Raw genomic sequence first — 21,515 nt, forward strand, 5'->3', positions numbered from 1 at the left:
TCGGCCAGGTTGCCCTAAATGCCTTGCTACATGATCGTACTAAGCGCTCGCTCTTATATCGGAAGTATAGGTATTATTGTTATGGGAACAAGATGGACAAAATGTTGGCCACTCTAACTAAGAATTGGCAGGATGATAGATATATCTCACGAATTCGAAAAGGCCAGAACTCTTACTACACGAAGCCGGAAGACATTGCGGAGGCTTTTTATTGCCATTTTTCGAAGTTTTACGCTAGTCCAGGCCCCTATTGTGGTCCCGATGTTCTGGATTACATAGAAGATGCGGGCATGTCAAAATTCACAGGCCTGCAGAGACAAGCTTTCAATCGGCCTATACAGGGCACGGAGATCCAAAAGACGATAAAGAACTTGCGCTCTTGTACGGCTCCGGGCCCTGATGGGTTTTCAATTGAATTTTTTGTTACGGCTTCAGAGACTGGGTCGTTTCCAGCTTACGCAAATGCCGCTACTATCACGTTGCTCCCCAAGCCTGGTAAGTCTAGAGATGAAGTCGAATCTTATCGTCCCATTTCCCTCAATAATGTAGATCTAAAAATTTTGGCTCATTTGTTAGCTTGTTAGTTTGACGCCTCTCTTGCCTCATGTTATATCTCCCGAGCAGGTTGGCTTTGTACAAGGCAGACATTCAGTAGTGAACGTTCGGAGAGTATTGTTGGCTATGTCTAGAGCCCAATCGAAATCAATCCCAGGAATTCTTGCGAGCTTGGATGCCGCCAAGGCGTTTGACCAGGTTCTCTGGCCTTATCTTTTCCGAGTCCTGGAGTATGTGGGCATAGGAGGCGGGTTCGATAACTCCCTACAGGCGTTATACTCAGCCCCACTGGCATCTATCTTGGTGAATGGGATCCCCATGCGCTCCTTTGCGGTTGGTCGAGGGACGCGTCAGGGTTGTCCTCTATCCCCCTTACTCTTTCTATTATACTTGGAGCCACTTCTCCGAACGATCCTGAGGGATGATGACTAGGTTGGATTATCGGAGGGCTCTTCCCAATTGCGGGTGTTAGCATTTGCGGACGACCTATTGCTGGCCCTGGCACGGCCGCAACAATCCCTGACCCGCGCTTTGGAGCTTCTGGATGAGTTTCATTTATTTTCTGGTCTGACACTGAACCCACATAAGTCTTTGGTGCTTTCCTTACAACAGGCAGTTCGTGACACTTGGGAGGGTACTTTTCCGTTGCCTCTTCTTCCATCCGTTATTTAGGCATCCTTCTACCATGGGATTTGACTACACTTTACTCTCTTAACATTCTCCCTTTGTTAACTACAACTGGACAAAGACTGCAGGCTTGGCAATCCTACCCTTTGACCCTCCTGGGTAAAATAGCTCTGTATAATATGATGGTGATCCCTCAATGGCTCTACCTTCTCCAGACTTTGCCCTTACTTCTTAAGCGATGTCATTTCCGATTGTTTCATAGATCTTTACTTTTGTTTTTATGGAGTGGTAGACGATCTAGGATTCCTTTACGTACTCTTACTCTACCTTTTGCTCAGGGGGGTCTGGGGTTATTGCACCTGGGCAGGCTTAATGTGGCTTGTCAACTTCGGCATGTGACTAACTGGTTTTGTGGAACCTCCCATTTTTCAGCTACTGGGGTGGAGTGTCTAGCTTTTGTTCCTTACCATTTTAGTTACTTGCTGCATGTGAAGAGTCTGCCTCCTAGAGTTTTGCATTATGGGGATTTGTTATCACCAGTGCATAGGGTTTGGAGGCAACTCTGTACTCAATTGGGTGTTCGATTTGATGTGACCCCCTTGTTTACCTATAACTGGCAATGGGGATTTCCTCCCTGGCATCAGTCATGGAGCTCTCAATTTGTGGTCCAAGAGGGGCTTGTTTTATTTATCTCAAGTCTTACAGCCCAATGGCACGATTCAATCATTTCAGACATTACAAGACTCTTTTACTCTAGCAGCAACGGACTGGTTCTTTTACAGACAATTGCACCATTATGTTCACTCTCTCCCTGGCTCAGCTTTATCAGAGGAGATTCGGGAGAAATTGTCTGAATCCTTTTGTTTGACTGCACAGGTGCCCATACCCTTGCATTTTCAACACCGATTTCTTCAGGAGCTGGCGGGAGAATTGGATTATCCTACTTTGGCAGCCCAGTGGACTCGGGATTTATGGATACAAATTACTCCGGCTATGCTAAAGTGGAGTGTTCTACTGGGGGCCAAACTCTTGGTATCAGCAGCGGACAAGGAGAGGTACTAGAAATTTTTGATTCGGGCTTATTTTGCGCCTGTTCGAGCCTACAAAGCGCAAGTTAGCTCTACGGACAGTTGCCCTAGATGTGCGTCTCCCAGAGCCACCTTGGGCCATATGTTTTGGTTGTGCCCGGGTATTCGGGCTTATTGGAAAAGTATTTGCTTGCACATCCAGTCTATATGGCATTACACTTGGATGCCCACAGTCACTTTTCTTTTCATTTTAAATCTTTCCTTGGTCCCTGTTAAGCCGGGTGCTGCTGCATTTGTACACAAAGCTATCTTTATGGGACTCAAAACTATTCTTCAATGCTGGTTGTCTCCACATACTCCCACGATATCGCACTGGCGATCCCAGTTGATCCAGCTGGCGGGATATGAGCACCAGATGGTTGGTGATATGGACTCTAAGCAAGGCTCCTTTTATATCCGGTGCTGGATACCTTTTCGTTCAACTTTGTTACCCACTGTGCGCAGTAGACTACTGAACTAACCCATATGGCATATTAATGTTAATGATATAAGGGACCTTGGTGTGGTTGTTCCCTTGGGTGGGTGGGTGGGTGAGGTGGAGTTGTTTTGTACTTATGTTTCTGGATTGATGGTTATTTGTTTGGTGTATTTCTTCAAATTAATAAAACAGATTTAAACATAAAAGTTCTAACTTATAATGGCAGCCAATATAACTTAAACAGAGCAGAAACATGGCAAAATTTACCTTATTTAAAAATTAATCTCACTGCCATATTTTGCAGCAATTGCAAGTCAGTGTCTTAGTTTAACTGACAAACTCTGATATAGAAGATTACAATAATCTAAATGGGACAATCACATTCTGAACCAACAATTCAAAATTCTGATCATGAAAATATACTCGGATTGATCTTTATTGCCTGTTTGAAAAACATAGATAAACAGATTATCTATGTTTCAAAAACAAAATGGAATCTAAAATTATTCCCAATATTCTAGAAGATCTTCCTACCTTCAATCACTCATTTTGAGCAATTTGTATAGAATTTAGAAGACCTTCAGGATGGTTGCTAAATCATAGTCCCCAGCCACTTCAGTGGTAAGGGAATAATTTTTACCCTGACCATCGAGAAACTACTGCGTGGGCGTTGGGGGAAGCACGGGCTTCCCCGCAATCAGCTGCTGACTCATGAGGCACTTGCAGCAGGGTTCCTTAGACACCAGCACCCGATGCCAATGAGGATCCCCCACCGCTCCGGCCTGTACAATGCTAGCACAGGTTGGTTGCGAGTGCCTCGCATCTGGAGCACAACCAGCACTTTTTCCCATGCAAACTGCTCATTGTGCTAAAATGCTACTTAGCTATAAAATAAGTGCCGGTTAGATGAGAAAAACAGTAAAGACAGCAATTTCAAAGGGGAAAAGAGCCCTTTAACCAGCACAGCCTCAGGATTTTTTTTTCCAGAACAGACTCCACTGGCTCTTATAGGTGGCCAGGCTGCCAACTGAGGCACCTCTACAAAAACGTGGGGAGGTAGATGAAGACAGGAGAGGGACTCAGCACGAGACCTGCCGGGTTTAACACCCCCGAGGTCAGACAAACTCTCAAACAGGACCCATCCAAGCTCCGTCCAGCACCAAAAAGGGGACCAGGAATCCTAAGCAATATCCAACAGTGCTAACCAGGGGTAGCCTTAATAGTCCTATCTCACCCGCTGGAGACTGAGAAAAGACTGGGTTAGGAGGGGGAGCCTCAGCTAATATACTACAATCAAAGTTTGGTCTTAGTCTCCACCTGCTGGTCACAGTGAAATTTAATCCATCAATGAAAAACTGTACCAGTCTATCAGGCGATACGGAATTAGGTTTTCACCTTTGATAATCTTCTGTTAGTCCTAGGAGGATTCAGTACGTTAGGTGTTCAATCCGTTCCCACAATCCGGGAGTTGCAGAAATCCAAATACTTTTATGAATACACACTCTTCCCACCTTAGAGAGAAAGAGTTAAAGCCAACTGAAGTTCAGTCCCAAAGCCAAGTAACATACCTGAACAAATCCATGACAAGGAAGGGGTATTGGGGAAGCTCCCCAGCAACATAATTTCTGAACTGATCTGCACTGCAAAACATGAAAACAAGCAATACACAGGCACAAAGGCAATACAGAAAAACAGTGGGGAACAATGTAGAACTAACCTGCTCTGTGCAACGAGCATCCACATGAGATAGCCTTCAGTAATGCATACTCACAGAGGTGGAAAACCTCCCACAGGATCCGTCAACTGGCTGGAAGATCTTTAAGCCTGGAAGGAGAATAAGTGAGGCAGAAAGCAGGAAATTCAGAACAAGTCAGAGGGTGGGCCGTACTGAACCCTCCAGGGACTAACACAAAGAAGATTATCCAAGGTTAAAACCTAATCTTACATTCTGTTATGTCCCTTATGGATTCAGCATGCTAGGTAACAAACAAAAGCAATGGCAGTGTATAGGGAGGGACAGAAGAGTCTGCCCGCAACAATGAGGTCCCAAAAGCAGCATCAGAGCGAGCTGTCACATCCACCTGGAAAAAAAACAGGTAAAGGTAGGAAGAGAAGACCAAGGAGCCACCCTGTAAATGTCATCTAGAGAAAACACACAAGACTCCGTCTGATGGGCCGCCGCGAGAGCGGACCGCTGGGCGAGATGGACCTCTGGTCTGACTCAGCGGAGGCAACTTCTTATGTTCTTATGAAGCAGCAACACTTCTAGTGGAGTGGGCCTGAAGGGAAACCGGCGGCAACTTGCCGCTGTTGATATAAGCCAAGGAAATGGCCATATGAATCCATTGGGCGATCGAGGTCATAGACACCTAGGTGGAACAGTCAGGACAAAGAGGTGATCAGATAGCTGGCAATCATTAGTCCTCTCCAAAAATGGAGCAAGACTCCCTTGATATCCAACTTGCGTAATATCTAATCCTTGCAATCTGAGCCTGTGGAATGAAACAAAAGCAAATGAACCTCCTGGGTGACATGGAAAGAAGAAACTACCATCGGTAGAAAGGAAGGTACAGTACGGAGAACAACTCAGATGTCTGTTAGATGAATACAGGGTCTCCGTATGAAAGAGCTTGAAGCTCTGAAATATGTTATGCAAAGACAAAGGTGACCAGAAAGACAGTCTGAGAATAAGACCCAGAAGAGTAGCAGCCTTCAGTGGCTCAAATGGGGCTTCCACAAAGCCCTGTAGAATGATGGTAAGATCCCACAAAGGATTATACAAACGATGTGCCCATCTCAGAAACCTGGTCACATCCAGATGAGCAGGAAGCGAACTGGAATCCCTACATGCCCTGAAGCACAAAAAGCCTGCTGTGAGAACTTTAAAGGAGGCCACCACTAAACCTTATCTAAGCCTGCTTGAAGAAAAGCCAGGACCACTAAAATGGGAGCCTGTTCAGGCTCCACCTCGTCCTTAGCACACCACAGTTGGAAAGCCTTCCAGGCTGAGGCATAGGAAGCCATAGTTTAGGGTTTCTTGGACTTCAAGATCGAGAGGACCTCCTCTGAATAACCGCAACTCGAGGTTGAGCGGTCAAGAGCCAATTCCATAAGACTAAATTGCTGTGAATCTCCATGGGCACCGGACCCTCACTAAGAAGGTTTCGAGGAAGAGAGAGCGTAAGCTTCCTGTCCTACTGAAGACAGATGAGATCTGCAAACCTCGGATGATGAGGCAAGTCCAGAGCAATTAGAATCACGAAGCTGGGATGCATCGCTATCCAGCGGATGACTCAAACAACCAGAGGCCACAGAGGGAACACAAATGAGCTGGTAAGCCAGCCAGAGCTGAACCAAGGCATCCAGTTTTAGGCTTTCATGCTCTGTTCTTCAACTGAAGAAGCACCTGACCTTTGAGCTCTCTGCTGAAGCCATCAAGTCCATCTGGGGCCAACCCCAGCACTGTACAGACAGACAAAAAAGCTTTCCACAAGAGGGACCCATTCTCCCTTGTTGACTGAGGAAGTCTGCCTGCATGCACATTGTCAACTCCAGCCACATGAACCGCCGAGAGACAGAAGATGTAACTCTGCCCAGTGAAACAGCATGTGACCTCCTGGTCCAAAGGAGCGTGCTTCTGGTGATCTCTTGCCGAATTACATAAGACACTGCTATGGCATTGTCTGAGAACACTCGCACCGCTTTCCAGAGCGGGCTGGAGAGCGAGTAATGCTAGGTGAATTGCCTGAAGCTGCAAACGATTGATCGGCCAACATCTCTGACGAGGAGTCCACTGCCCCTGTATGAAGTGGTCCCTTCACTGAGCACCCCAACCCGACAATCTTGCATCCATCATAAGAGTTAATCATTCTAAGACCCGAAGAAACTTGCCCTAGTGGAGAGCCTCCCCCTGAAGCCACCAGTGCAGACTTCTGCACGCTGGTTCCGTCCTGGGGAGCAGCATCTGAAGGGGATGACCTTGCGGAGACCATAGAAAGATGAGGGACTCCTATAGAGGGTGCATGTGAGCTCTGGCCCAGAGGACCGCCTCCAAGGAGGATGCCATAGACCCCAGCATCTGCATATAATGTAAGGGCATGGTAGCTAGAAGTTTCAGGAGATCTCTGATCTGCTGCTGAAGTTTCGGACTGCCTAGCTAGGAAAGAAACACACGACCCTGCCAGGTGTCAAAGAGAAGGCCCAGATACTCCAAGGTCTATGATGAAGTCAACTGGCTCTTTTTGAAGTTGACAATCCAACCCAAGCCCTGTAACAAAGAGACCACTGTCTCCACTGCATGTGCGCACTTGTGTTAAAACAGAGCCTGGATCAATCAGTCATCCAAGAAAGGATGGACCTGGACACCCTGCCTGCAGAGAAAAGCCGCTACAACTACCATCACTTTGGTAAAAGTGCGGGGAGCTGTCGCAAACCCAAAGGGAAGAGCTGCAAACTGGATATGCTGTTGCAGACCATGGAAATGCAGAAAACTGTGATGCTCTGAAATTATTGGAATATGGAGGTAAGCTTCTGTGAGATCCAATGATGCTTGAAACTCCCAAGGAGGTACAGCAGCAATGACTGTGCGCATGATGTCCATTCAGAAACAAGGAATCCACAGGAAGTGACTGATTGACTTTAGATCCAGAACGGGCCTCCAGTCCTCTGAGCTGTACTTTGGCACGATGAAGTATAAGGAGTATCTGCTGAAGCCCGTTTCAGAATAGGGGCTGGGGAGTTCATCCTAAATGATTTTTAATTGAATTGAGAGGTTTTGAGGCAGAAATAAAACTTTGAAAAGAAAATTGATAAAAATTCAAAATGGCACCCGTCAGCAAATTCACACCAAACACAGCAAAAATAAAGAAAATCCAAAAATAAAAAATAGCTAGTTTGAGGAGGTGGGAGACCTGAATCCTACCGTAAGAAACTACAAAAAATGCATTTTACAGAGTCGTACACACCACTCCCAAAGTTCCCATAGGAAATAATTGAGGTATACTTAACAGTCTGTGAAGTGCCTGCCTGACAGCTGTTACACTGCAGCTGAATGGAGGAAAAGGATTTTCTGTCTCAGAAATTGCTCCAAATGACCAAACGAAGATCTTCAGATTGCCAGTCAAATGGACACAGACTGTAATTTCCACCACAATGGAAACTATCCACGCGACCGGGAAATACCCTGAAACCCTGTGCCCTGAAATTCGGAGGGAAATTTTTACTTAGGATACATATAGCATGCGCTTAAACCCCCAACAGTGTCAGATGGCAAGCAAACTCCCAGGGGAATGGACCTCAAATCTGAGAAGGGTGGAACAAGAAGGCTGGCTACACAGATCCACCAAAGCTTCTCTGTGAAGCAGCAGTCCAATTCTGCGGGACAGCATCCTTTCCTCTGGAAGAGGACACCGCACAGGCTCTCAAGGCACTTAAGCCACCGAAAAAAAAAAAATAACTTTAAGAGAAAAATTAAGACAAATATGCAGAACATATCCAACAGACTTCTGCATGGATTGCTTGCAGAAATTGAAACTGCAGGGGACTGTAACTCTCTCTCTAAGGTGCTCAAAAAAGTGTTTGGATTTCTGCAACTCCCAGTTTGCGGGAGGCAATTGAACACCTAGCATACTGAATCCAGAAAACCTAACAGAATTTTAGTTACACACTGCTTTTCAAATAGATGGTAAGTGAGATCAATATGGAAAAATTACAACCATATAGTGAGAAGCCCACTCTCTTAACACAGAGTGGGACGAAAGGAGGAAAAGTATCTCAGAAACCAGCTTTGTAATTGTAAATTAACCTAAGCCATGACTTACAAGGTTCCACATGTCAATCATCAATCTTTGTGCCCTCCTCCTTCCTATTACAAATCTTGAGTATTCACTCTTTAAAACTATTTATTTAAACTATTCCTAAAAATTTAAAGAAACTCATTTGTTTTACTTTCTTAACTTCCAAAACATATATCAAATAAAGATGTTTTATATCTTATCTTCAGTTTGATAATACAGGCAGCCTGTATAATCAAACTGAAGATAAGTGATAAAACATCTTTATTTGATACATGTTTTGGAAACTAAGAATGTAAAACGAATGAGTTTCTTCAAAATTTTTAGGAATAATTTAAATAGTTTTAAGGATCATATAAACATTATGGCAGATAAAAGTCAAATGGCCCATTTAGTCTGCCCATTCACAGTAACCATTATCTCTTTCTCTCTCCGAGTGATCCCATGTGTCTATCTCAAGCCCTTTTGAATTCAGACACAGCCTCTGTCTCCACCATCTCTTCTGGGAGACTGATTGAAATGTGGAACCTTGTAAGTCTTGGCTTAGGTTCATTTACCAATTACCAAGCTGGTTTCTGAGATCCTCTTCCTTCTTTCGTCACACGCTATGTGTTGGGAGAGTGGGTTTCTCACAGTATGGTTGAATCTAACAGAATTTTCCCTCATCATGCTAATCTCTCTTTTATGACTCAGTACACACTGCAGCAGTGTTAATATTCACTTCAATATTAACCATTTCATTTATGTTTGTTTCCTTAAATATTACCTCAGTTTAACCTTTTTCTACCTCTCTCAGATAAGAACAAACAGCCTGGTGAGAAGCTACTCACCTGAAGCAGACTCTACCTGTGTGCCATTCACTTTCAAAGGAGTCAGCACAACTCTAGGTAACATCACTTCAGTCTTTTTCTTCAGTTTGCTTGTCTATATTTCAGAGGAAAATGTACAAAGATATAAAAATTGCACACAAAATATTGTATCAAGAATCTGTACTAAAACATTTTTTTAGTACAACTTCAAATTATCACTTAAAAATTCATAGAACCGAGACAGATAATAACCAAAACAAGTGCTACTACTCTTTGTGACCCCTCCCTGCTTTCCATTTACCAGCAATAGTAGCCGGGATCATTAGCAGCAAGAGTAAAGTCCTTACAGACTCTGCATCAACTGCTGCTGACTGTTGTTGGTCAAAGAGAGGTCCATGGGAGAGAGAAAGGACTTTGGCTCAGATTCACTAAAGTCAGCGATCATCGCTACTAACCGACCCAATTCACAAAACAGCCCACCGCATGTTTTCCCCCTCGATTGCCCATTTTCCGATCCGGCCATACAAATTTATAAAATCCCATGCAAAATAGCCAAGCAACATTTGCTAACACTAACATTTGCTTGGCTATTTTGTATCAAGTTTTACAATTCTAAAACCCGACTGCTGTAGAACTGTGTTACCGACTGCTGTAACTGTTACTGACAGGTCTGCTGGGGGCGCGGAGTTCATTTTTTTAAAAAAGTGGCACTGATATTTTGCATGTATTACACATGCAAAATATCTGGTCCCCCCCCCCCAAAAAAAAATATATATATATATTTTTTTAAAAATCCCCCACCTCCAGCCTTCCCTGCTGAACCCACCTGAACCCCAAAAATATGGCAGGAGGGAGGCCCTCTACCTTCCACTCCAAAGAAAAAGGCAGGAAGGATGCCCACTCCCTCCTGCCCGCAAATACCTCTCTCCCTTGAAAAAACCTGGCAGGAGGGATGCCTTTAAGTTAGAAGCAGGAGGGGTGCCCAGGCAGATCCTCCTGCTCTTCCGGCCACCTCCTGCGCAATGCGGGACTTAGGCCCCTCCCCGGTGCATCATATGATGCACGGGGAGGGGCCTAAGGCCCTGATTGGCTCAGGCACCTTGGGAGGGGCCTGAGGTGTCTAAGCCAATCATGGACTTGCTTAGGGAGAAGCCTAAGGAAATCTAAGGAAGTCCCTGATTGATCACTGGCATGCAAACTTGATAACGAATCAATCGCTGTTTGAAAATCGGCCAAAGAATCGGCCAACAGCGATTAAGTCACTATCTTTAGTGAATCTGGGCCTTTATTATAAGCCCCAGCAATGAATCTTGCAATACTATTTGAATTATAAACCAGTCTGGGAACTTTTGTTACAAATTATGAACATTAGAATGACACCACAGAACACTCATCTTGCAAATCTAGAACCAGTTTATTCATTCAAGTGCCACTTTTTAAATAGGCTGTCTGGACTCAAACCGGGCAATTTTCAGATGGCAGCGGGTAGCATGATGATCCTGGCAGGCCATTTCTGGCAAGCAGCACTGAATATCTGTGTTTTCGCAGGCTGGTCATGCCCAGTTAAGCTGATATTCAGCAGTAACTAGGCATCAGCTAGCACAAAGATAGGACAGCTATTTATGCAGCCCTATCGATACACTAACCTTGCCCATCAGTGCTGAATAATCATTGCATGACTGACCCAAAGATAACAGCTTGAAGTTATGTGCTAACAAAAGATTAGGTTCTTACCTTTGCTAATCTTATTTCTTTTAAATCCACACATTTCTGGACAAGTAAGTTATTCATCCCATGTCACAAGACTGTTTGTAAGAAGCTTTGTTTGCATATTTCTGAATCTCCCCTCTTACCTCAGGACTGCCCTCTGGTTTCCAGTTCATACAAAAGCAGACTGTGACACCTGCAGAGGATACAGACAAAAGGGAGGGGTACGGGGAAACTCTCCAAGAAACAAGTCTAACCTACTCATAATATGAAATTTCATGGAGTCACGTGATGCTGTGAACAGGGAGGGACGTCTTTCAGCCCTGCTCGGGATTTCTCCGGCGCCATTTCGCCCTTTTTTCGGTATCTTTTGTTGTTGGACTCTGGGACCTGGTATTTCTTGTGGCCTGGTCTATGGACAGATTTCTTACTTTGTCGCCAGGTCCTGTGATGGTGGCGAAAGGGGCAAAAAAAGATCGTGCAAAACTCCCAGAGGACAAAACGGTGGAGAGGCCTTGTGGCGCGGTCTCTCAATTCACTGATTCGGCACTGGCAGATCTGACCTCTGCGATGGTGGCAGCTTTGGAGCCGCAATTTGAACAGCTTTCGGGTTCTATGGCTCGGATGAACAATTGCTTACTGACACTACCCGCCGCACTACCGAGTTGAAAGCCAGAGTTTCGGTGATTGAAGATGATTCTCGGAGTTTGCAGGCTGATCTTCATGCTTTGCAGGTGTTGACCCGGTCTCAGGCGGCACAACTGGATGATTTGGAGAATCGATCCCGCCGGGGCAATTTGCGCATTTTAGGGCTGCCGGAATCAGTGACGGAGACAGCCTTATTGGGGGAACTTGAACAGTGGTTGCAACGTACTTTTGTTTTTTCCCCTGATTTGGGAGTGCTGCGCTTGGAGCAGGCGCACAGGCTGGGCCAACGCCGTGATGGGGAGTCTCGCTCGCGGCTGGTGATGGTCAAATTTCATAATTATCTCCATAAAGCCACAGTTATGCGTCAGTATAAAGCAAAAAGGGGAGAGATCCACTATGAAGATAAGCCTGTGCGTTTCTTTGAAGATTTTTCTGTTGCACTTTTGGATAAACGTCGCCCATTCCATCCTATTTGTTCTAAGCTGGTGGACCGTAAGAACAAATTTATGTTTCTTTATCCAGCTTTATTAAAGATTTTCTCTGAGGAACAATGGCACGTTTTTGATGTGCCTGGCAAGGCTGAGGATTTTATTAATTCTTTACCAGGACCAAGTGTGGACTTATAATGATTGCTGTTTAGTTTGTACTTCTTTACAGCTGTTTGGAGGATTTCTATTCTGTTGGGTCCTTTGCTATTGGTTCCAGGGGTTACTTGGGTGGATGGTGCCGGAGATCCCTGTAGTGTCTGATCGTGATTTTGCACTCATCTTAGCCAGTTTTGGTTACGGTGGGGGCTGTGAGGGGTTAGTCTTTCTGTGGGTATGGATTGGGGGATGGGTGGGAGATGTGGTTGTTTGTAGTGTATGGGGGAGTGTGTGGGTGTTTGTGGGGAATGATTTATTTTGGTGGGGTTTTTGAGGGTTTTTTGGATTTCTTTTTTGTTTTTCTTTTTGTTTGGGCATGGTTGTGGTGGGGAGTGGGAGCGGGGAACTCTTTGAAGGGTGGCCTTTTAATTGTTCTTTATTGGATCTCTTGGACAGGGCCTGGGGTCTGAGAGGTCTTTATTTAGTTTTTTTTCTTGGTGTTCTTTTTTCTTTCCCTGCTCTTAATGCCTTTGTCAAAGACCAATGATACACTCAGGTTGGCCTCATGGAATGTTTCAGGCCTTAATTCTCCTATTAAACGATCAAAAATTTTGACTTACCTGAACCGCAGTGCAGTTGATATTGCTTGTATAGTTGAAACTAAATTGTCTTCTTTGGAACATGCTAAATTGCGAAGAGATTGGGTGGGCCAAGTGTTTTTTGCTTCCAATCAATATAGAAAAGGTTGTGGTGTTGCGGTCCTGATTCGAAAGCAACTCCAATGCCAGGTTCATTGCCTTGCCTCGGACCCTTATGGTCGATACTTATTGTTACATATTACGTGCCATAATAGGAATTGGTATTTGCTGGCGGTCTATGCCCCTAATGAATATGAGCATGCATTTTTTCAAAAACTAATTGGCTTGGTTTCCCCATATTTGGGGCAATCTCTTGTGGTAGCTGGGAATTTTAATCTTGTGATGGATCCCGGTGTGGATCGCTCACAGGGACATAGACAGCCAGCATTGGGTCGTAACAAGGGGCTACCATTTTTTACTATGGCTTTACAACTTTTGGATCCCTGGCGCTTATTACATCCCTTTGACTTAGATTACACTCACTTATCATGGGCGCATGGAACATGGTCTCGGATAGATTATGTTTTTTTGTCATCTGATTCGTTTCTGTATGTTTCTGAGGCTGTTATTGGTTCTTCAGCGTGTTCAGACCACTCGTTGATCTGGACAGATTTGAAGATTCCAGGGGGTCCAGCCGCTTATCGTTCTTGGCGTTTTCCTATTTATTTGGTTTCCGATTCTCATTTCCAAACTTATCTTCATAATAAATGGGAGGAGTTTGAGCATTTTAATGCTCAACATCGGAATGATCCATTGCTCTATTGGGAAACCTTGAAGGTGGTTTTACGGGGAGATATTATTTCCTATACGGTAGCTAGGAAAAAACGTATTGTTCAAGGTATTATTACTTTGGAGCGTAAGTGTAGGCGATTTAAATCGATTTTTATTTCTTCTCCTACGGCACAAAATAAGGAAAATTATTTGTCCTCACGGGCGGCTCTGAGTGCTTTATTATACGATAGAGTGAAACAATTTTTTTATTTTAGGGTGCACACTTATCATAAATATGGTAATAAACCAGGTCGTCTTTTGGCTCAGATTTTGCGTTCTTCACGGAGGCCGGGTTTTATTTCCGTTTTGGAATCTGTTAGGGGTGCTCGTGTGACTTCTACTCCAGATATTGCAGTGATTTTTTTGGATTATTTTAGTAAGTTTTATGTTGAGGAACCTCTAGATTTGGGTCCGCCTTTGGAGGAGTATTTGTTGGATGCTGGGTTGCCTCGCCTGCAAGATGGTGATTTGGTGGCATTGAATGGTCCCATTTCGTGTTTGGAAGTACAGAAAGTTATAAAGGCCATGAAACATGGTACGGCTCCTGGTCTGGATGGTTATTCTCCGGATTTCTATAAATTGGTATCTCATTTAGTACCGGCCCCATTGGTAGACTATTATGATGCGGGTATTGCAGTGGGAGGTTTTCCTACTCATACTAACCGAGCTTTGATTACTTTGTTACTTAAACCGGGTAAACCTGCACATTGCCCTGATTCTTATCGCTCTATTTCCCTTATTAATGTTGATTTAAAAATTTTAGCCCGGATTTTGGCGACTAGATTGGCACTTCTTTTGCCACGTTATATCTGTCCGGAACAGGTGAGATTTGTGCGGGGAAGGCAGTCGGTTGTTAATGTGCGAAAGGTGTTGTTATCTGTAGCCCATTGTTTACATATTCAAGAACCATTACTTTTAGTGGGATTGGACGCGGAAAAGGCTTTTGATCAAGTTAGTTGGTCCTACTTGTTCCGCGTCTTAGATTATATGGGTTTTCAGGGGCGGTTTCGGCGGGCATTGGGCGCTTTTTATTCTTCCCCTTCGGCAGCTCTTTTGGTTAATGGTAGTGTTACTGCTGCCTTTTCTATTTGTAGAGGAACTCGACAAGGGTGTCCTTTATCTCCGTTGTTTTTGTTGTATCTGGAGCCCTTGTTGAGAACCTTGCAGAAGGATCCATCTGTGGAGGATGTTTCGTTTAGGATGTCAAATCTTTGGCATTTGCTGATGATATTCTTTTGGTTTTGACTAATGTTCGTTCTTCATTACAGCAGGCCTTGGGTGTTTTGGGGGAATTTGGTTATTATTCTGGTTATCGTTTAAATGCTCATAAGTCGGAAGTTTTAGTGATTCCTTCGTCGGTGCAGACTGATTGGGAGGGTTTATTTCTTCTTAAATGGGCGGATGGTAAACTTAAGTATTTGGGTCTTTGGTTTTCTGGGGATTTGGCGGCATTGGCCTCGATTAATTTGGAGCCGTTGCTTGTGGCTACTGAAACTAAGTTGCGTATGTGGCAATTGTTTCCACTCTCCTTGATGGGTCGCATAGCTTTATATAATATGATTGTGGTACCTCAATGGTTATATTTCTTTCAAATGCTTCCGTTATTGTGCTCGTCTGCATATCATCTCCGACTCCGTAGGGCTATTCAGCGTTTTTTTGTTGGGGGGGTAAACGTGCTCGTATTTCCTATGTGACTCTGACTATGCCTCGGGATAAGGGAGGATTGGGATTACTTAATATTCAGACTTTTGCTATGGCCTGTCAATTGAGACATTTAAATGATTGGTTCCGCAGGACTTCTTATTTTTCTTATACTGATGTGGAGTTGGAACTTCTTGCTCCTTATTCTGTTAGTTCGCTTTTGCATGCTCCGGATCAGTATTTGCAATTTGTGTTGGCTACTTATCCTGTTTATTCTTCGGTTCGGAAGGCTTGGCAATGGACTTGTGCATATTTGAAGCTTTCTTCAGTTAGCTCTCCCTTGTTGACGATCAAGGGAAACCCGCAATTTTGTCCTGGGATGGAAACGTCTTTGTTTGATTCATGGTCAGACAAAGGCTTAGTTTACTTACATCATGTCCTTTCCTCAGCGGGCAGGATGTATTCCTACCAAATACTGGTTCAGAACTATGGGCTTCGACCTAATGATATTTTTCCTTATTTGCAGTTGCAACATTATGTATGTTCTTTGCCTGTGGTGACTTTAACCAAGATTGTTTTTGATTCTTTGTAGGACGCTTATTGTTTGGAGGCCCAATCCATGATTCCTTTGCGATTTTATCACAAATTTTTATTGGAAGAAGCACCTAGTTTTGATTTTAAATCTTTGAGTGAGCGTTGGTCTGTGGATTTGGGTATCTCTATTTCTGCAGAACTGCTTCAAGGAACTTTGAAGTCTTTTAAGCAGTCCTGGGCTTCTATTCCATTAATTGAATTGCAATATAAATTGCTTTTGCGGGTTTATATATCTCCTGCCAGAGCATATCGGGCAGCACTTCGTCAGGATTCTTGTTGTCCTAAATATGGGGGAATGAATGCTTCTTTAGGGCATATGTTTTATTTTTGTCCTGTGGTTTTGCGTTTTTGGAAGATTATTCATCAACATATTGCTCAGCTTTGGGACACTCGTTGTTTACCGCATCCAAAGATGCTCTTCACTTCTTCTGCCTTGGCTCATCCTGTTCCGAGAGGCCTTCGTTCTTTTTTGAAGCGTGCCTTATTATTTGGGAAGAAAGCGATTTTAGTCCATTGGTTAGAAGCACTTCCTCCAACTTCTATGAAGGGCCGTCAATTTCAACTTACTTGGGAGCCCTTTTGGGCTTCTTTGACCGGGTATGCTCGTAGCCATGTATTGAATGTTTGATTGCATATTTTTGGTATGGTTTATGTCCTGTGCTCTTCTGAAATTCCATGCCCCCCTTTTTTTTTTTTTTTAATATTTTTTTATTTGGGGGGGAGAATTTATTTTTTTTTGGTATTGAAAATTTGGTCTTGCTGTATTTATTGGTTTGTTGATTTTGATTGTGTTTTTGACCAATAAAAGAGTTTTGCAATAATATGAGATTTCATAATTATTACATTACATTAGGGATTTCTATTCCGCCGTTACCTTGCGGTTCAAGGTGGATTACAAAAGAGTTAGAGAGTGTTTTACAAAAAGATTTCTGGTCCGTTTTGGGGAAAAAAAGAGTAGAGCAAGTTGATTTGGGGGTTCAGGGGGTTAGAGGGATGAAAGAAGGAAGCTTGAGAGGTTAGGACTTTTTCAGGGATTTTTTGAAAAGTATAGTCTATTTCTTTTCTGAAAGTTTTGTAATCTGGGGTCATTATCAGAAGGCTGGTGATTTGGTTGTCTATTTTTGCTGCTTGAGTGGCTAGGAGGCCATCATATAGTTTTTTCCGTTTAACTTCTTTGATTGGCGGGTGTGTGAATTGGGTGTGAGTTTTCCTATGTCTGGTTGAGGTGGTTTGGATGAGTCGATTGTTCAAGTAGGTTGGGCTATCTCCGTTTAAAGTTTTAAACAGTAGACAGTAGAATTTGAATAGTATTCTTGCTGGAATTGGAAGCCAGTGAGAGTTGAGGTATATCTCTGTGATGTGGTCGTGTTTCCTCAATGAGTAGATGAGTCTTAGAGCTGTGTTTTGAATTTTTTGTAGTTGTTTTGTTATTGTAGCAGGGCACAGGAGATAGATGATGTTGCAATAGTCTAGTAGTCCTAGTATTAGTGATTGTACTAAGAATTTTCTGACTTGTCTTAAGTTTCTCATAACTGCAAATGATTTCTTAAGTTTCTCATAACTGCAAATGATTTCTTAAGTTTCTCATAACTGCAAATGATTTCTGTATTATTTCATTGATTTGTGGTTGCATGGTGCAGCATCTGTCTATTGTTATTCCTAGTAGTTTTAGGGTGGGTTGTATGGGGTAGTTAATTGCATTGATTTCTATGTTGGTTATGGTTGGTATTTTGTTATTTTCGAGGCGGATGAATTTTGTTTTGTCTGGGTTCAGTTTCAGTTTGTGATCTTTCATCCAAGCCACTACGGTTTCAAGTGTTTGGTGTAGTGCATCTGTCATGGAGGGCTTTGGTTGATCAAAAGGTATGAGAATGGTGATGTCATCTGCAAAACTGTAGGAAGATAGGCACCGAGGGACAATTGAAACAGGTCAACAAACAGTATAAACCTAAAAGAAACTGTGCTATAAGGAGACGCAGCCTGCACTTACAGAAGGGGGCGCCACAGTTAGGGACCCCCAAGGCAAAGTGCATAACTTGTTCAGATGGTAATCTTAGAAAGGCTGGTCAGGAAATAATAATAATAATAACAGCTTATATACCGCAATACTGTGAAGTTCTATGCGGTTTACAACATTAAGCAAAGGTACAAATTGATTGACTTTAAGAGGGGAGGAAGAAAGAGGGTTAATAGGACAGGAAATCCATTTTTGAGGAGAGAGTGATCAATAGAACAAGTTAATCGCTATAGAGGGGAGAGAGAAGAGAGGATCAGTTGTCTAGATACTTTAGGAACAGGTATTCTTATCGAGGCAGACAATCGGCGAATTAGCAACTCTCAAGGCGGGTTCCAGGAATAGAGTGTGGATTTACAAGAAAGAAGATGAGTATAGGTAAGAACCCAATCTTTTGTTCTTGTACAATACGGTTCTATTCCTGGACAAATGGGTCTTAACAGAGCAATCCTGTAGAATCAAGGTGGGACCGATGAGCCTATTGCCAAAACTGAAGAATCAAAATTAGCATCCTGCGTGGTTGTCACTTCAATCCTATAAAACTTCCTATAAACAATCCTATAAAAGTATGCAAGGAGGCCAGGTAACAGCTCTGCAAATCTCAAGAAAAATTGCTGACAACTCTGCCCACGAGAAGTAAAATGCCTCTAACAGAATGAGCCCTCACAGAAAGTGGGAACTTCTTTCTGGCAGTAATATAGGCAGATGAAATAGCCATAGGGATCCAATTTGAAATAGTGGCTTTTGAAATGGCCTCCACTTACGGGCGGAACCCACCAGTATGAACAGATGGTCAGACACCCAAAACTCATTTGTAACTTCCAAGTACCATAACTAAAATTTGTGCACATCCAGCGACCTCAGCACTTGGTCATGCTTTCTCAATCCCAAGGGAGTAAAAGAAGGCAGCAGGACCCTCCTGTTTGATGTGGAAACTAGAGAGCACCTTTGGGAGAAAGGAGGGAACAGTGTACAGAAACATGCTGGAATTCGTAATCTTTAGAAAGGATCTCTGCAGGATAAAGCCTGAATTTCAGAAACCCTGTGGACTGAAGTTATAGTCACCAGGAAAACTGTTTTAACAGTGAGATCCATTAAGGATGCCTGTTCCAGAGGTTCATAGGATGGACAAGCAAGTGACCGGAGAACCAGATTGAGATTCTAAGTCTGACAGGGTAGCTGCAGCAGGGGACAAAGTGCAATGCACCCCTAAGGAACTTTACAACATCCAGATGAGTGACCAAAGAGCTTCTCAGAGCCTTAGAACTAAAACCAGACCGACCGGCAATTTTGAACTCTCAGAGAGTCAACAGCTAGACCCTTTTTTAGCCTATCTTGAAGGAACACGAGCCCCGCAGGGCTCTCCTCTATCCCCTACATTGTTCAACATCTACCTTGCCTTACTGGGGAACTTACTACAAAGCTTAAAAGTTAAATTTTATATCTATGCTGATGATATCACCATAGTTATTCCCCTTACTAATCTGACCTCTGAAACAAAGATTCATCTATCATCCATTCTAGAGCAAATTAAACTATGGTTGACCGAATTCAAATTGAAGCTCAATACAGATAAAACTAAATTTTTCCTGGCAAGCCCTAACGACAAAATCAAAGACTCATCGATCTCCTTGAATGGTCAGGTCTTCCCTATTGACCACTCCATAAAAATTCTGGGAGTGACTCTGGACTGCCACCTCACTCTAAATGCTCACACAGATTTATTGGTTAAAATATGCTTCTCATTACTATGGAAACTCAGAACCATCAGAAAATACTTTGATGCAACATCTTTCCGCTTACTGGTTCAATCTTCCATCTTAAGTATACTAGATTATTGCAACATCATTTACTTGGGATCCTTCAAAAAAAAAACATTCTTAAACTCAGTCATTGAAAATTCAGCAGTTCGACTGATTTTTGGGCTGAAGAAATGGGAACACATAAGCCCCTATTATCAAAAACTCCATTGGCTGCCCCTGGAGGCACGAATTCTGTTTAAGTTCTCTTGTCTGTGTTATAAATCAATATTAGGTCTGGCCCCCACTTACCTAGTTTCCCAATTTAGCCTGGCAAGTTCTATTAGACCCACACGAAGAATACATCTGTTCATCTATTCAACAATAAAGGCCTGCCACTACAAAAGATTCCTAGCCAGAACCCTTGCCTTCCAGGCAGGCAAATGGAACGTTTGGCTGAGTAACGTTATCACGCACTCCTCAACCTACTTCAATTTTAGAAAATTGTTCAATCGATTTGTAAACTAAGAATTTTTATAGCTCTGCTAATTCAACCAGTAATCTTAAGAACTATATAGCTTTCCACTTCCATTATGTAAGATTGTATTGATGACTTTGAATTGTGACCTCTTTGCTGATTATCCAATGCTTCTTGTTGTAAACTGCCTCGAACTATCATGGCTTTGGCGGTATATAAGAATAAAATTATTATTATTATTTCTGGACCTTTATGTCATTCAGCTTTCTAGCAGGGGAATACAAACTCATTTCACGGCTGCCATGATTTGAAAATGGCCTGGACTGCATACTCATGCTTCCCAGCCTCAATTACCAGCTTGCACCAGTTGAATGGGTCAGAACTGGAGGACCATCGGTACAGCCAGAATTCAACACCTCTCAACCAGCAAAAATTACAGCCCTAGAGGATTTATTTTTTAAAGCTGTTACCAGGGAGGAAAAAGGAAAATGGGCACTCAAGGGAAAACTACTGGAGATGAGCCACAAATTGGCCCCTTTCCTCCCCCCTCCATGTTATAAAATAATAAATGGTCTGGCTCCGATCATTTTAAGTTTGCAGGTACCTTGCATTCTATACGAGGTTCTAGATTAGGGCTGCCCAATTCTAGTCCTCAAGATCTACTGGCAGGCCAGGTTTTCAGGATATCAACAATGAACACGCATGAGAGAGATTTGCATACCAAAAAGGCAGTGCAGGCAAATCTCTCTCTTGCATATTCATTGTTGATATCCTGAAAACCTGGCCTGCCAGTAGCTCTCAAAGACCAGAATTGGGCAGCCTTGCTCTCGATTATTTGAATTTCCATCAGTAAAGGAGAGCCAATATAAAAGATTTTTTAATCAAATTCTGGCTTATCAGGCGGCTTTTTAGGATCATAATTTTGGCACATTGATGCTAAGATCTGACTCATATTTAAGTTTTAGGAAATTAAAGACCATAATTATTCAGAAAAGTACCTAAATAGGCTGAACTATATTTCACTGAGAAATTATGCAGTATCTTAGAAATTGTGAACTGCACAGAACTGCGAGGAAGATGTGGTATATAAATGATTTGGGTTACAGGATCCGAGGCAACATGGATGGTGTGAATAACTTGAAGAAAGACCTAATGAAGAATGGTCTGAAATCTGTGAACTAAAATTTAATGTTAAGAAATGCAAGGTCATGCATTTGGACTGCAAAAGCCCAAAGGAATGGTACAATTTAGGGGGTGAAGAATTAATGTGCATGACAGAACAATGGGATTTGGGTGTGATTGTATGTGATGATCTTACGGTGGCCAAACAGAATGAAAAGGTGATGGCAAGGGAGAGGTATGGCCAGTAGGAAAAAGTAGGTAATGATGCCTCTGTATAAGACTCTGCCAAG

General features: G+C 43.0%; 1 protein-coding gene across 2 annotated transcripts in view; it reads right to left on the reverse strand.

Moving 5' to 3' along the window:
• Nucleotides 1-21,515, reverse strand: part of ASXL1 (ASXL transcriptional regulator 1) — a 227,894-nt gene that overhangs the window by 130,925 nt on the left and 75,454 nt on the right. For both annotated transcript variants that reach the window (XM_033962878.1, XM_033962877.1), the window contains exon 6: nucleotides 9,311-9,404. In XM_033962878.1, the coding sequence (XP_033818769.1) occupies nucleotides 9,311-9,404 (94 nt within the window). The remainder of the gene's footprint in view (nucleotides 1-9,310; nucleotides 9,405-21,515) is intronic.

This window comes from Geotrypetes seraphini, chromosome 11 (assembly GCF_902459505.1).
Source record: "Geotrypetes seraphini chromosome 11, aGeoSer1.1, whole genome shotgun sequence".
Taxonomy (NCBI): Eukaryota; Metazoa; Chordata; class Amphibia; order Gymnophiona; family Dermophiidae; genus Geotrypetes; species Geotrypetes seraphini.